Source organism: Prenolepis imparis, unplaced genomic scaffold, assembly GCF_030444845.1.
Source record: "Prenolepis imparis isolate NDT839.2.m4 unplaced genomic scaffold, iyPreImpa1.0 SCAF_5, whole genome shotgun sequence".
NCBI classification, from domain to species: domain Eukaryota; kingdom Metazoa; phylum Arthropoda; class Insecta; order Hymenoptera; family Formicidae; genus Prenolepis; species Prenolepis imparis.
Window position 1 is genome coordinate 15325555 of NW_028141163.1, and position 14327 is coordinate 15339881.

The following is a 14327-nucleotide window of genomic DNA, read 5'->3' on the forward strand; positions in this document are numbered from 1 at the left end:
ACTTAAACATCTTAATGATAATATACGGACCTAGTTTCTTTGCATTTAGTTCTGCATTCCTGACAAGTAAAATTACGATCAATTTTATACTTTATAAAGTTGTATCTAGGTCGCACATAAATAAGTAATTATGTTGCAACAACGTTCAATATATGAAGTTTAGGATAATACATAAAAAATAATTGATATTTACACTGAGCGAATTATGTCCTTGAAGTTTAAATTATATTTTCACCCATATTAAATTCATAGTCAGCTTAACGGATTAAGCGCGGAAAATCTTTTAAATATTCAGCGAGATTGAAGGCATTTGAACAACCCCGTTTCCATTGCGTTCGTCAAATGCGGCACATTCGGCAAATTCTTATCCGAGAAAAATAAGAATTTCCGATGAGTTATTCTCGATGAAAGTGATCCGAGTTATATAGAAGTTTTGAGTGATTCTGATGCATCACGCGTAACGTGAATACAAATAAAGGATAAAAGGGATAGTTTAAATAGAATTCTTAAACAAGACAACTATTAATACTATTATTGCAGCAAATGCATTACAAGAAGAGTAGTTTTCAAAATTTATTTCTCTGAGATTCTATTTTTTTGTTATTTTAAAAAAATATATATACTCTAATGAATATTTTGTAGTGGCAAAAAGTCCACAGAATTAAAATAATTTATATATGTGTTAATTTACGTCCGCGCGTATATATATCTATCGATATTACGACGGATCTGTATTCTCGCTACGTATCCAATATTTCATTGTGTTAATGGACCTTGCGGGAACATTTATCCTCGTTGTCCCTTTCTCCGGATCCTCGATCAGAATTGCCTTTTTCTCTTCGTTCCTGAAGAAAATAAAAAAATCAGTAGATACGAGAATCTTCTCGCGCTGATGCATCGTACAAGATATTAAGATGTATAATATGCCAGTTGGCATATGAATGTTTTTTAGGGTATCCGTTTATGAAAAAAGAAACTTACAGATTTAAGATTACTAATACGACACCACCGTCGGGTGTGGAGAATGCAACATTTTCAACTCCATTCATGTTTTCTATTGTTGTACCGATTCTCACACTATTAGGTGGAACGTACCTATTCAAGGAAAGTTTAATTAATATAATAATATAGATCGTTAAAGTGTTATGAAAAAAATATCAACTCTAACTATTTTATGAATTCATGTCACTTTAATGTCATTAATATTACGAGTACGTCACCACACACACACACATACACACACACACACACACACACACACACAATAATCCAAATATAAAAGAGCAATGCTCACGAACTTTGAAAAATGTCCAAGTACGTAGAACATCGGTTGCTTATAAAATTCATCAGCGGCACTATTGACTATTATAGGCGAATCAACGTAATTATTGATCCAATTTGGTCCACCACTCATATTTAAGGCTATATTCCAATCGATCCAAGAAGATACCCAGTTCGACATGGTTTCGATAATGCTTTTCGCGTATATCTCACCACGCTTCCATGAACCTAAGATTACCTTTTGCTCTGTAAATAACCATTTATTATCTCTTAAATTATACAATATGCAACAAATGCATTGATTCTCTCTATGACTCGGTATTTATCCTATAAAACTTTAAGCCTTAATGCTTTATTAATATAAATAAGATTATTAATGTAAAATTTTCTTCTTTTGTTTTAATCACAACATTTTATCACAAAACATAAACTTTGTTTGATAAAAATTTTTTTTTAAATTACTATAAGCATACAAAAGATATATTTATAAAAATGTATTATAACAATAATTTAAAAAATATACAGAATGTTAACAAAAGTTCACTATTGCAAAAAGGTATTCTTGGAAATAAATCAAATCCAGGGATTCTTTACCATTTTTTTTTCTTCGACGAGCAATTATCGAACATCATGAGCTAAAAATGGTAAAATTTGACGAATGACGCGAATACGGCATATTGATAATATTATATATAATAATATAATTTTTTTACAAAGATTAATACTTTTTAATGTACGAAAATTTTCAATCTTTAATTCATGATAACTGTTCACAGGACGAAATGATGAAAAAAAATGATAAAAGATTTTTTGACTTGGTTTGCTCCTAGGAATATACATATATTGCAATACTGAAACTCTGTTAACATTATATATATAAAACACATTAAATTATTTTTCGCTTTATTCAGTCATTCTCGTTTAAACACTATGAGCAATAGAAAAATCTTTCGGATAAATTTACACAATGTGAAAATAAAAATTAATCTTTACCAACCTTCCCAAACTCCAACGCAAGCTTCTGTGTATAATATTGACTTTTCCGGAAAAAGTCTTTTTATTTCGCCTAAATTATATGGGGTGATTACAGAATCGAAATAAAAATGGAGCGTGACTCCCGAGATAATATCTCTTGCTCTTTTGTCCTGAAATACTATATTCGGCCAATCAGGAAGTTTCAGCCTGTTTTCCTCCATTGAAAAGATCTTAATGTGCTCGAAGCCCTCTCTTTTTAGAGTTGGTGACAAGTACTCGATAATCCAGTCACGCTCTTCCTCGGGAGTCCATGTCATACTGCTAAAATTCATGGATGGCGCAATATAGATGTTACTGGATGGCTCATTCTGAGACGACACACCCCAGAATTCCAAACTAGCATTACGATAAGCCTTAAAATATCTATATAGATACAAGAATAAAATAATTATTTATAACAATATATATATATATATATATAAACTTTGATTATAGTTTTATATAAATTTATTAATTATGAATCTCTCTCTATTTTCTTCATATATATAAAAATAAAATGTAATAATATAAATATCATTGTAGTAATAAATATCCTGATCAGTTATTATGAATAATAAGTTAATAGAGATGTTATAATAATATCTTACTTGATGAAATAATCTGCCCACAATTGTCGATATTCTGGGCGTAATTTATCATGATTTATCCAACTGTTATTTATTTTCATCCAAGGGCTCGCAGTCCATGGTACAGTCAACAATTTGATTTTATTTTCTTTTAATTCTTGAGCCCGTTTTATCACCGGTATCTACTAAAAGATCTGAGATATTTAATGAAACATATACTCATATGTTTTAATTATTAGCTATATTATTCACATAGATTACTTGTCTTGTAAGATAAAAGAGCTAATGAAAGATTAATTAAATGAATAAACCTTATAATTGTAATCTTCCATTTGCAAATTAAAATTAGAAAGTGTAATGTCATTTTCTGTCATTGCGTAGGTATAAGGTCTTGTTGAAAAATCCGATCCACCCATTGGCGTTCTGATAAAGTTATAATCGATACTATGCGGGCCAAAATAGCTTCTACAATTTGGGAAAGAAAATTAAATATGGAATTAGTTTTTGATAAAAGTTACCACACAATACTTTCTAGATATTTCACATATCAATCGTGTAATCATTAAATTGGCAAAACTCTTTTATAATTCAAATATTCTATGATTTATTATACTTTATCAAGTTGTCGGACGCCTTCTGTGTCAGATTAAGAATATTTATGGCTGCTGAATCAGTCACTGCTCCACCAAATCCAAAGATTTCTTGATATGTATCCGTTTGGTTTATAATGATCTTTCCCGGTAGAGATGGATTTACAATCTTTTGCTTAACACTTCCGCGAAATATTTTTGTTGTAACGGTAATTAGTTTTAATAATTGTCGAAATGGATTAAGCATTTTTATTCGAGGTTTCAAAGGTTTCAAATCTGTTCACACATACACACATATTTTAAAAAAATATTTTTAGTATATATCAAAAAATTAATTTATCTTGTATAAGAGACATTAAATACTCACTGCGATTAGGTTTAATTTGTTTAAATATGCCGCTCGATACGCGAAATCGTAAACCATTTTTACTTGAAGTTATCAAGGTATATTCGTCGAGGTTGAGCGGCTTAATCGCGTCCGGAGTTTGATCGCATCGCTTTGCATTGCAAACGCAATAATGTCCATCATCTTCTCTCTTCGTCGACCGACGTTTGACACAGTCAGTTGATGACGTAACTATTAACATTTATTTAAAAAATATAGTTTATTAATTACTTTACTATTACTATTGCATTACATATGTATTTCGACGATATGTGATGTACATTGTTTTTACGTGTGAATAAATTAATTTTTAAAATTAAACATAAACATGCGACTTTAAATATACCGACTTGAATGTTTCAATATTTGTTAGAACCAGAAATTTTACTATTTGATCTGTGCATTTCTTATATTTTACATCTTACATTTTGAAAGATTTCAAAATATAAAAATATTTATTATACTTTTGTAAGAAAATATTTTTAAAAATCTACAAAATGTGTAGAAATATAGATAACAACTGCACTTATCTTATTTTAATTAACGAAAATTTACGTTATTTTAAATACGTCTTTATATATTCTATAATATAAAGAATTACTTTTCTAAGCAAATATTACATTTATAATTAGTAATATAAAATAATGTAAATTATAGAAATATCCACGATAAAATAAAAAAAATCTAAACTAAAATTTATTAAAAACTGCAATAGATGAAACTAATTCAAAATTATTTAACTTAAACTTGTATATTAATTAATATATCAATAAAGTAATAAGCAACTGACGCAAACAAAATATAACAATCTAGAATACTTATTGAAATACAATTGAAAAATATGAAGTATATATGATCCATTATTTACCTGTCACTGAAATAGCAATGAGAATGATCAAGCGCCACATTATGACTGAGGCAGTGAAACGAAAGCTACTTTAATATACCCGCTCATGTATACATTTTTGTACAGTAGCAGATATAAGTTTGAGAAAACCTGAACAAACATTTTATGAAAAAGTTTAATTATATAATATATTATAATAATTTAGAGATTACATATGAAGATGATTAATTTCCTAATTTCTAAAATCGATTTTTTAAAAACAAAATATCTAAGTATTTAAGTCAAATACATTGTATTTAACTTAAGAAAAAAAGTTGTTAACTTGACTAAATACGTTTTTTAAAATATGTATTTAAGTCAAGTACGTTGTGTTCAATTTAAATATTTTAAAGAAGTGATGAGTTAAAAATAAAATGATATTAAACGTATTTAATCAAATTAACAATTTTTTTTCTCAGTGTATGTGAAATATGCAGATCATTATCTTGGCGACGAAATATACAGACTTTAACTTTTTAGCTTTATTATATAATAGATTAATGAGAAAATCTTTTTATCGTTTTAAGAAGTAAAAATTTATAATTATATTTTATTGAGATTTTGTAAAATTTTTTAATAAAATTTATTTGAATTGTATTGCAGGTGTTCTCTTTCTCATTCTCTGGAACGTGGAAGCAAGGACAAGATTATTTTCTTGCATAAAAAGTCAACTAATTATATGCATGGTGTCTGCAAACCAATTATTACCGATAAGGAAATTTCAAGGTAAGATAAAATCTTGTTATAAAATCTATCTTGTTATAAAATATCTTTTATAACACAAGACTAGAATAATAAAAAGTATTGAGATATGCACACTATCATTTTTGTCATCGGTGCTGTCAAGAAAGTTTATTTCATTAATTTGTTTTTTACGCTAATGATCAATTGATGATTATTATTTCACCATTCCTATCCTTGTCTCTGCTTACAAGGAAACCGCGTGTTCTTCGCAAAGTTGATGAGTTCTGCATATAATAAAAATTAGAGAGAGAGAGAATGTTTTTATACATAAGTGCTCAATTTTGAAAGATTGAAACACCTCCGTTAAAGCAAAATTGAAATTTGTTTTTTCTAACGATAAAAAATATTCATCGATAGGGTAAGAAACATGAGAAAACATTTTAAATAAAAGTTTTATGACTTTTAATTTTATTATATTTTATAATATTTTATAATAACTGCACTAATAATAAAGCACACTGAATATACTATATGTATATGTATATATATATATATATATATATATATATATATATTATATAATATTTTTTTATTTTATTTTTAAATATAAAAATTTTTAAATATTTAACAACCAAGTTCAGCTATATAACAGAAAAACGCATCTTTAAAAAATGAATTAATCATGTCTTATGGCACTCATTACTTGACATCTTTTTCTTCATAATTTCGCAGAGGTAATTATGAAGGAAAGTGGCAATATATAATTTTTAAATATAAATGATAATATGCTTTTAAGCATTATATATAAAATTAGTTTAATATCTTTGTAAAATATTAAAGATCAAACGTCTTTGATAAGATATCAAAGATTAATAGGTGAAGATATAACGCAATAAATAAATGCACTGACCCAATCACAAAATCTATGCAGTATCACACATTAATACAATAGCATTATTTTACTTTACTACATGTGTATTTTATATGTATTATTAAAATGCCACTATAATTTTCATATATTGTTTTATATTTCAATTAATTTATAGAATGTCTGACTCATTAATAATAACTTCTTTTGTTATAACAATCAAGATGTTATTAGCATGATATGCGTACATATATGTACTAAGCAACAATTTTTACATATTATATTATATCTTAACTTAATTAATAAAATATTAAATTTTTAATAAAATATTTGGTTTTTAATAACTTTTTTAACGACATTTAGCTTTGATTAGTGCATACCAGCGTCAAGTTTTTATGTATTATTTTTTCTTTGTTTTGCTTAAATTAATTTTATTACTTTCTTTGATACATACACATGTATGTGAACTTATGATATTTCTCAAAATTTGTTATTTAAAATTTTGTTAGATATTACTTAATCATATTAAAATATATTACAATCGGATTAAAATGTCCCAAATACATAGATACACTAACAATAAGTATAAAATATGACAATTCTATTTCAATTGTATTTTGTATGCAAAGCAGTTGCAAATAAAATTATGCTATTTTGTCGTTGTATAAATTTTACGAATAGGTCAGCGCATGTATTTATTTACATTATATTGTGTCATTCTATTATTGAACTTTGATATCTCATCAAAGACGCATAGTTAGCCTTGTTTAGTATTTAAAATTATTTTAATGATTTTATATATGGAAATTATTTATTGCCATATTGCCTATTATCTTTATAAACTTATAGAGAAAAGATACCACTAACAATAAGTACAGAACATCATAAGATGGATACGGATAAGGCGCGTATAACGGTATCTAGTCTATTTCTGAAAGATGTTTTTGGAAAAGAACTTTACTATATATGATTGAATTTGGCGTTAAATAATCTTTAATTTTTGCTATTTTAAAAAGATAAGACAAGGCGGGAGGCTATTTTGAAAAATATAACATGTTTAACAATAATGAATGCGTTATTATAAAGTGCATTAAAAGCCATTTAAACTTTTATTTAAAACATTTTTTTATATCTTTTATCCCTTCCATAGTTCAGAAAGATTTTGAACTTCTTAAAATAAAATTGAGTATTTATAAAAAAATATAAATATACATATATACACTATTTATATTTTTTATAATTTATGCATATTTTTATAATTTATAATTTATGCATACATTTTATAATTTATGCATACATTTTTTTATAAATACTGCAATATATATAATTCACAAAAATTGAAAGAAATATTTGGGTATTGTTCAAACATAGTACAGGAATCAAGACGAAATAAGGACATATTAAGGATTGAGTATTTTTTGTTGCTAATTTAACACGACGATAACTTATTAACCAGTTTCACAATTAGTTTGACAAGGATATCCAAAATTTATTTACAGGTTGTCTATTTTATATTTTATTTACACGAACTAAACAAGAACTATTACGAGAAATGAACGAACTTGCAATTTTTTTAGCGAAGTAATTGAAATTATCACAATTAATCGAAAACTATGAGCTGAGTGAGCAAATTTTACAAACTGTAGAAAACGATGCAAACTACCAACTTTTATACTATCAACAGTCTGAAAGTCTGAACTAATTCGATAACGCAATCTCGTATTTCCAGTAAAAACTGATTCGCGTGATCGATTGTTTATGCTAGAAACTCTACTGTAAAGTGTTACTATATAAAATACCGTCTATCGTTGTATCGTTGTCTCTATTATTGTATGTGTTGTGCTAACTTTTATTTTCATTATCACAGAAAGTTTTAACAAATCTTTCGAATTATACTTATCGGTCTTGTTTATAATTGCAATGGATTTTAGCATACAAATGATGCTACATCTAACGTTTCCAACTTGCACTTTTGTGCCTGCCTCTAACAATTTTGAACAAGTATATCTCCTGCTGTCTTATCTTGATCGAGATTCTTGTATATTTTTGACACCAAAATATTTTTTTATTTAATTAGCCCTTGAATTAATCAAAGAAGCAACGAAAAATTGTAGAATATTTTCCACATATTGATTTTTTTGCTTTCTTCACGATTATATGCTCCTATCTTGTTTTCTTACGCTTTATGCATATATTTGCTACCAAACGTGTTTTTAATTATTCTACAAATGCATACAACTAGTTAGAGTTAGTCGAGCATGTTGGTACGACAAGTGAACTGATTCCATTAATTGTCGCGCGCACATATTCGGTCTTGTTTCAAGATTAAATTGAGTTTCTTTTGTAAACGGGGAACAGGGTCGCGCGGCCAGCCAGGCATGCCCTCTGCCATAGAGTAATCATTGGACCAAATATTCATTTAGCTTCAGAGCGCACCTATGAGAGCTCCACAATCTTAAATAATGCATTTCGATATATCCTATACGTTGTGTCGCACGTGAGCAATTGTGACGAATTCATTGAAACAGATGCTGCTTCGTTTAAAAAAGTGCAGGTTTTACGTGCAGCTATATACGTGGGTATTAGAGGGAAGGATTAGATAAGGGGGAAGGAGAAATTTATAGAAAAGAATATACATGATACCAAGAATATACATGATGCCAAACAAAATTGTAACTACAAAAAGAACTACAGTTTCTCAAGAGAATTATTTATGAAATAGTTTTCCAAAAAGTTTCTTGTTTTTTATTATATACAAGAAAAACAAGATATTAAATAAATAGAAAAATTATTTGGATTAGAGTTCTAAGTTTTGGAAAATTTTGCTAATAAAATCATCAAAGAAAATATTCTAATTGAAGTTGCTTAAAAATATGATCACGATACTTTTCAGAAGCATTGTCGATGTATACAGTGTGAATTTCGTATTAAATTATAACAATGTTAATTGATAGTGCTATTGTTCATTTTTCAACTGCCTTTAAAGTTAAAATTGCTAATATTGCCGGTCGAGTGGTTAATATGGTAATGAAATGAGTTCCAGAAATGTGTGGACTTGATATATTTATTAAATTATGTGAGATCATAATGAAACATAATTATAAAATATCGAATATTCCATATTACTTTGACAAGTAATAAACGTAATTCAAGAAAGAATAGAATAAAATAACTCTTCCATTAATTGGCAAAGTTTGATCAGATGGTCCGCAATACTTGGTGTCTGCTAATTACATTTGCACATCATATGTAATGAAAGTGTTGATCTATTTACATTAAATTTATCCGATTATAAAATTTCGTTACATCTGTTTAAATTTTAAATAAACCGAATTAATGCGTCAATTCTATTCTCGTTTAGCTCGCAGCGGTTACTCATATCAAAATCAATTTTCAGTATTATAATATCAAGTATATCAGTGTTAGTATATCAGTGATAATATATGATATTTGATCTTATTCATTTATATTGTTTAATCATGCGAATTAGAAAAAGAAGTAAATGATCTCTGCCAAATGTCAACTAGTCGAATTGTTAATAATAATTATTGAATATATTGAATATAATAATTAATTATTATAATAAATATATAAAGCCCCTTGCACAATGCTAAGCGATAGCGATAGAAATAGCGATAGCGATAGAATAACATCTATTCTCTGTTCCTATTTGTGGAACAAAAAATATTCACCAATAGGAACAGAGAATAGATGTTATTCCATCGCTATCGCTATTCCTATCGCTATCCCCTAGCATTGTGCAAGAGCCTTAATAATTAATTATTATAATGATTTTTTGCAAGAACAGATGTATACACATACGTACGTAAGCAAAATTCCACGTTATCGGTGAAAGTTAATGAAGTACTGTTTTTGAAACTCGTCCAAAAAGTTGCGAGTTTTCGAGACGTGTGCAGTCCTTGAAATCGTTTTTAACCACAGACATATTACTAAACTGCTGACTTCCTTTATATCGAAAAGTTGACCCTGAAAAGTATTGTGAGAAGTAAGCCTTTGTGTGGCTTAAGTGGGAAAGAAGTGGTGGGAGAGTACTATATATTGCTTGAAATTCAACGAATTTCAACGAATGTTATCTTACTTATTTGACATAGGCGCGTGAATTTCGGAGCCATGTATTTCGAAGGAGTTAGCAGTCTAGTAATATATAGATATCTGTATTTCTAACACTGAACTTTGCGCAAATACAAATAGGATATATTTAGTACTAACTAACTAAATCAAGTAGGTTATACGATATGTACGAGCATTTTGTGTTTGCTTATAGATTGTATCTTTGCAGGCATGTAAGCAATTTTACAGTAAGCTAATATTCGTAATATGCGCATAAGTTTCGCATTGAAATATTCTTTAATACGAAACGAATTAATTCTTAGGCTGTTTATATATATTACACATATGACAGCTATCGATCGCAAACTCGATCTCTTTTTTTTCTCTTTTTGTACTTGCAAATTTAAATTAACTTATTTATTTTAATTGTGAAAAAAAATAATTCTTTTTTAATATAAAATAAGTCTTACATATATACAATTTCAATGGAGGAAAAAAACAAAATAGGTCTTACATATATACATATATCATTTCAGTAAAGGAAAAAAAACAAGCTTAACAAAAATAGCAAACAATACTATAAATAACACAAAACTATAATAACACAAAAAATAAAAGATACATAAAATTTTATACAATAATTTTATAAGATATGAAATGTTATTATGTTATATCCTGTGGATTTCACAGAATTTTTTCTTTCTCGCAACTCAAAGTTCTGCTATTTATAGAGCATGAGAGATAAAATATAAGAGTACAAATCCGCGGACATTTAATGGGGAATTTTAATCCATACAAAGGAATTTATGGTGCATTTATTCAACCAAAGCACATTGATTACTTTTTTTGAAAAAATAAATGCGAGAGAACGTTCGAAATAATTCGTTATTTTACAATTATAGTATCGTTGTAAAATCGTGGTAAATGCAAAGGATTTTGACGCTCATAAATATCAAAAGATGTATACACTATTATATTGTATAATACAAAAAACATTTGAACATTGATTGCTTCAATCACTCTACGCTGTATGCAAATGACAATTAAATTAATATACATTAATATGCTATATGTTAACACACACACACACAAGATTTTTCTCGTCTAAAATATTTGTATGTACTTCTCTCCTCTTATATTAGAGTAGAGAATTCATTAAAATTTTCCATGACGCTGAATATTTTCCATAATCGACAACTTATTCATTTCGCAAATTAATCGACCGTAATTTTTATTCGGAAAGTGAATCTTCCAATAATTGCAGCAGTATTTGTATCGATTTTCCTGTTACAGATCTGCTGTGTTTTTCTTTCTTACAAGATCGAAACCTCTTTATCCTTTTCTTCTTATCCGCTCACCTTTATAAGATTGGTAGGATATTAATGACCGTAAAACATTATCGATTATCGCTGTAACCATTCGAGTCAGCTTTTTCCATCTGGTTAATACCAATAAAATTTACTAAATTACCTTCAATTCTTCATTTGCCTTGATTGCGATGTTAAAATCCATGCGATTCCACTTACTGTTGTTTTGGCTTACATTTAGATTATAATTGCAAAATAAAATTTGATTATATAACAAAAATGTGCACAAATAATGGGGCTCACACAGTGAAGTGTTTTTTTTAAATAATACACGTTATATAACCGATGAAACATGAAACATGTATACTCCATGAATTTATGTATAAACTCATGTAGCGTAGCGAGGATTTTAAGTAGTTCAGCATTTTTAAGCTGCTGTAATGGTTGATTATTTCTAAAAAGGCTCACGTGGTGCATTATTGTGATGCATTATTGATGTCAGAAAATAGTATCAATAGTGCGAATGACATCGATCACGAGTAGAAAGATCATCCATTTCACTTACAGATAAAACGAATAGGGCACGAGAGACAAGTACACCGGCATATGATCTCTTTCTTTCTTTTTTCTTATAGTATATCTCTCACTGATGAAGAATATAAAGAATATGCATATAAAATCAAAGAGTATTTCTCGCGGAGTTTTCTTTTTTAGTAAATACGAAAGAGTATTTATTGAAATAATTCGTTATTTTGCTGTTATAGTACTATTAACTATATAAAATCGGTAGTACGAAGGATTTTAACGTTCATAAATATTATCAGAAGACGTACTGCAAAATATGTACTGTTATATGCAATACAAAAAACATTTGAACATTTAATTATTTTTTAAAAATACATACAAATCAAAATGTGTCAAAGTATACGTTTATAATAAGGCTTTATAATAAGGCCTTTTTAGATGATTTATATTCGTAATAAAATTTAAGACAGAATTCTGTCTGGAATTTTGTTATAAATTATATAAATTATTTAAAGAGGTCTTAAGATATGTGACGCGCTAAATTATAAATAGAAAATTCTGTCCCGAATTTTATTATAAATTATACATCGTCTTAAATAGGTTTTAAACATTGTATGAAACGAGTTCGAGAGATGATATTACAATATTGTATTATATTAACATGATATATTTTGATAAAATAATGCACAAGGGCATTGTTTTTATTTCCGCGCGAGTATCGCTGTTTTTATATCGTCGTGTCCTTTATTAAATTACGTTTTTCATGGCTTCTTGAGCAGTCAACGTTAAGAGAGCGAACGGAATAGACGGGTGCAAAAAAAAAGAAGGATACAGAGACGAGAGCGTTCACACGAAAAATTTAGTACGAGTCCGAAGTGAAGGTTGTAGATCGCTTTTTGATGTCGCTCTTATCCGTCCGGTACGGCACAAGTCGGGGCGAAAAGCGATCGATCAAAAATTGATGAAACCACGCTTGCCTGGGCGAGAGACAGTAAATTCGACATCCAAAGTCGTGAGCCTTCGAGGCACAGATAATGGCGTGTGTGAAGATCGTCGAACGCAAATCGAAGGGGACGGGCTAACAATTTTCGCGTGTTTCACGCAAGAATGCCTGAGAATGCACCTTTTATCATCGCGAGATGAACGATTAACTATTGAATATAATTGCGTTTATAATCACAATATTGTTGCATAATGAAAGATCCGCGATATTTTGATATCCGAAACTCGCTCCTTTCCAAGTTAATTACTCTTCATTTTCATTCACTTCGGGAACTCCGGTTTCTTCGTGTCCAACGTCGAGGGGGAAGAGCATGTCGAGCCAAGTTTTCGTGGAAATTTACCACGAGCTGTATTAAAGCTCGTCGAGCTGGAATTAGAAATCTTGAAATCAAAACTAATAAAATTTCTCTTTGATGTTAGCAATATGATCTGGCTGTTTTTGTGCTGGATTTAACTTAAATCAAATTTATAGCGAAGAGTCTCTTAAGTAAATACATTTTCTTAATAAATAAATGACGGAGCAGTATCTTAAAAGATTTTACAAGTATAATTACAAAAATACTGAAAATTATAAAAGAAATTACAGTAAAGCAAAATTAAAAAAAAAATTTGTCAATCACATTTCGATATCTTAAATTCTTAATAAGATATAACGTTAACTAATATTCTTTAGTACTACCTAAATGCATTTTCAACGCAACGATACAATATGAGAGACTTTTGCATTTTTTGCACGACCCATCGCAATAACGAGGTGGATTAAGACGGCGGATTTCGCATGATGGGTAGTCAACAAGAGTCGCGAAGCGCAATTCTCGTCGGTTAATCTCCATAAACTCGGCCGCGCCTGTGCTCGGGATGCACTCGCGACAATCCTTCGGCGACATGCGCGACATTACGAGTACGATGTGAGTTTGTTGCGGGAATTAAGGAAACTCCGAACTCCAAATTTGCGACATGTACGTCCGTTCGTCTGCATAATAAATGCCAGCATCATAACGACTACGGAAAAAAATGACCACTGAGAAGAATCAGTTGTGATTATGAAAACGAACTGATAGAACGCATTTTATTTTACGGGTAGACACACAAGATGAATTGAATATTAGGTGACTGATATTATAAAT

At 28.8% G+C, this 14327-nt stretch overlaps 2 protein-coding genes across 4 annotated transcripts in view; one reads left to right on the plus strand and one right to left on the minus strand.

Moving 5' to 3' along the window:
- Nucleotides 1-14327, plus strand: part of Rhogef3 (Rho guanine nucleotide exchange factor 3) — a 127103-nt gene that overhangs the window by 17459 nt on the left and 95317 nt on the right. For all 3 annotated transcript variants that reach the window (XM_083038966.1, XM_083038964.1, XM_083038962.1), the window contains exon 2: nucleotides 5347-5469. The gene's annotated coding sequence lies outside the window, so the exon portion shown is untranslated. The remainder of the gene's footprint in view (nucleotides 1-5346; nucleotides 5470-14327) is intronic.
- On the minus strand, nucleotides 662-4785 carry LOC145936621 (lysosomal acid glucosylceramidase-like). Its single transcript, XM_083038967.1, has 9 exons — nucleotides 4726-4785; nucleotides 3840-4049; nucleotides 3496-3748; nucleotides 3194-3347; nucleotides 2904-3064; nucleotides 2279-2679; nucleotides 1299-1527; nucleotides 982-1095; nucleotides 662-845 (listed from the first exon to the last, which is right to left on the minus strand). The coding sequence occupies exons 1-9, from the start codon at nucleotides 4763-4765 to the stop codon at nucleotides 719-721; spliced, it is 1689 nt and encodes a 562-aa protein (XP_082895093.1). The 5' UTR covers nucleotides 4766-4785; the 3' UTR covers nucleotides 662-718.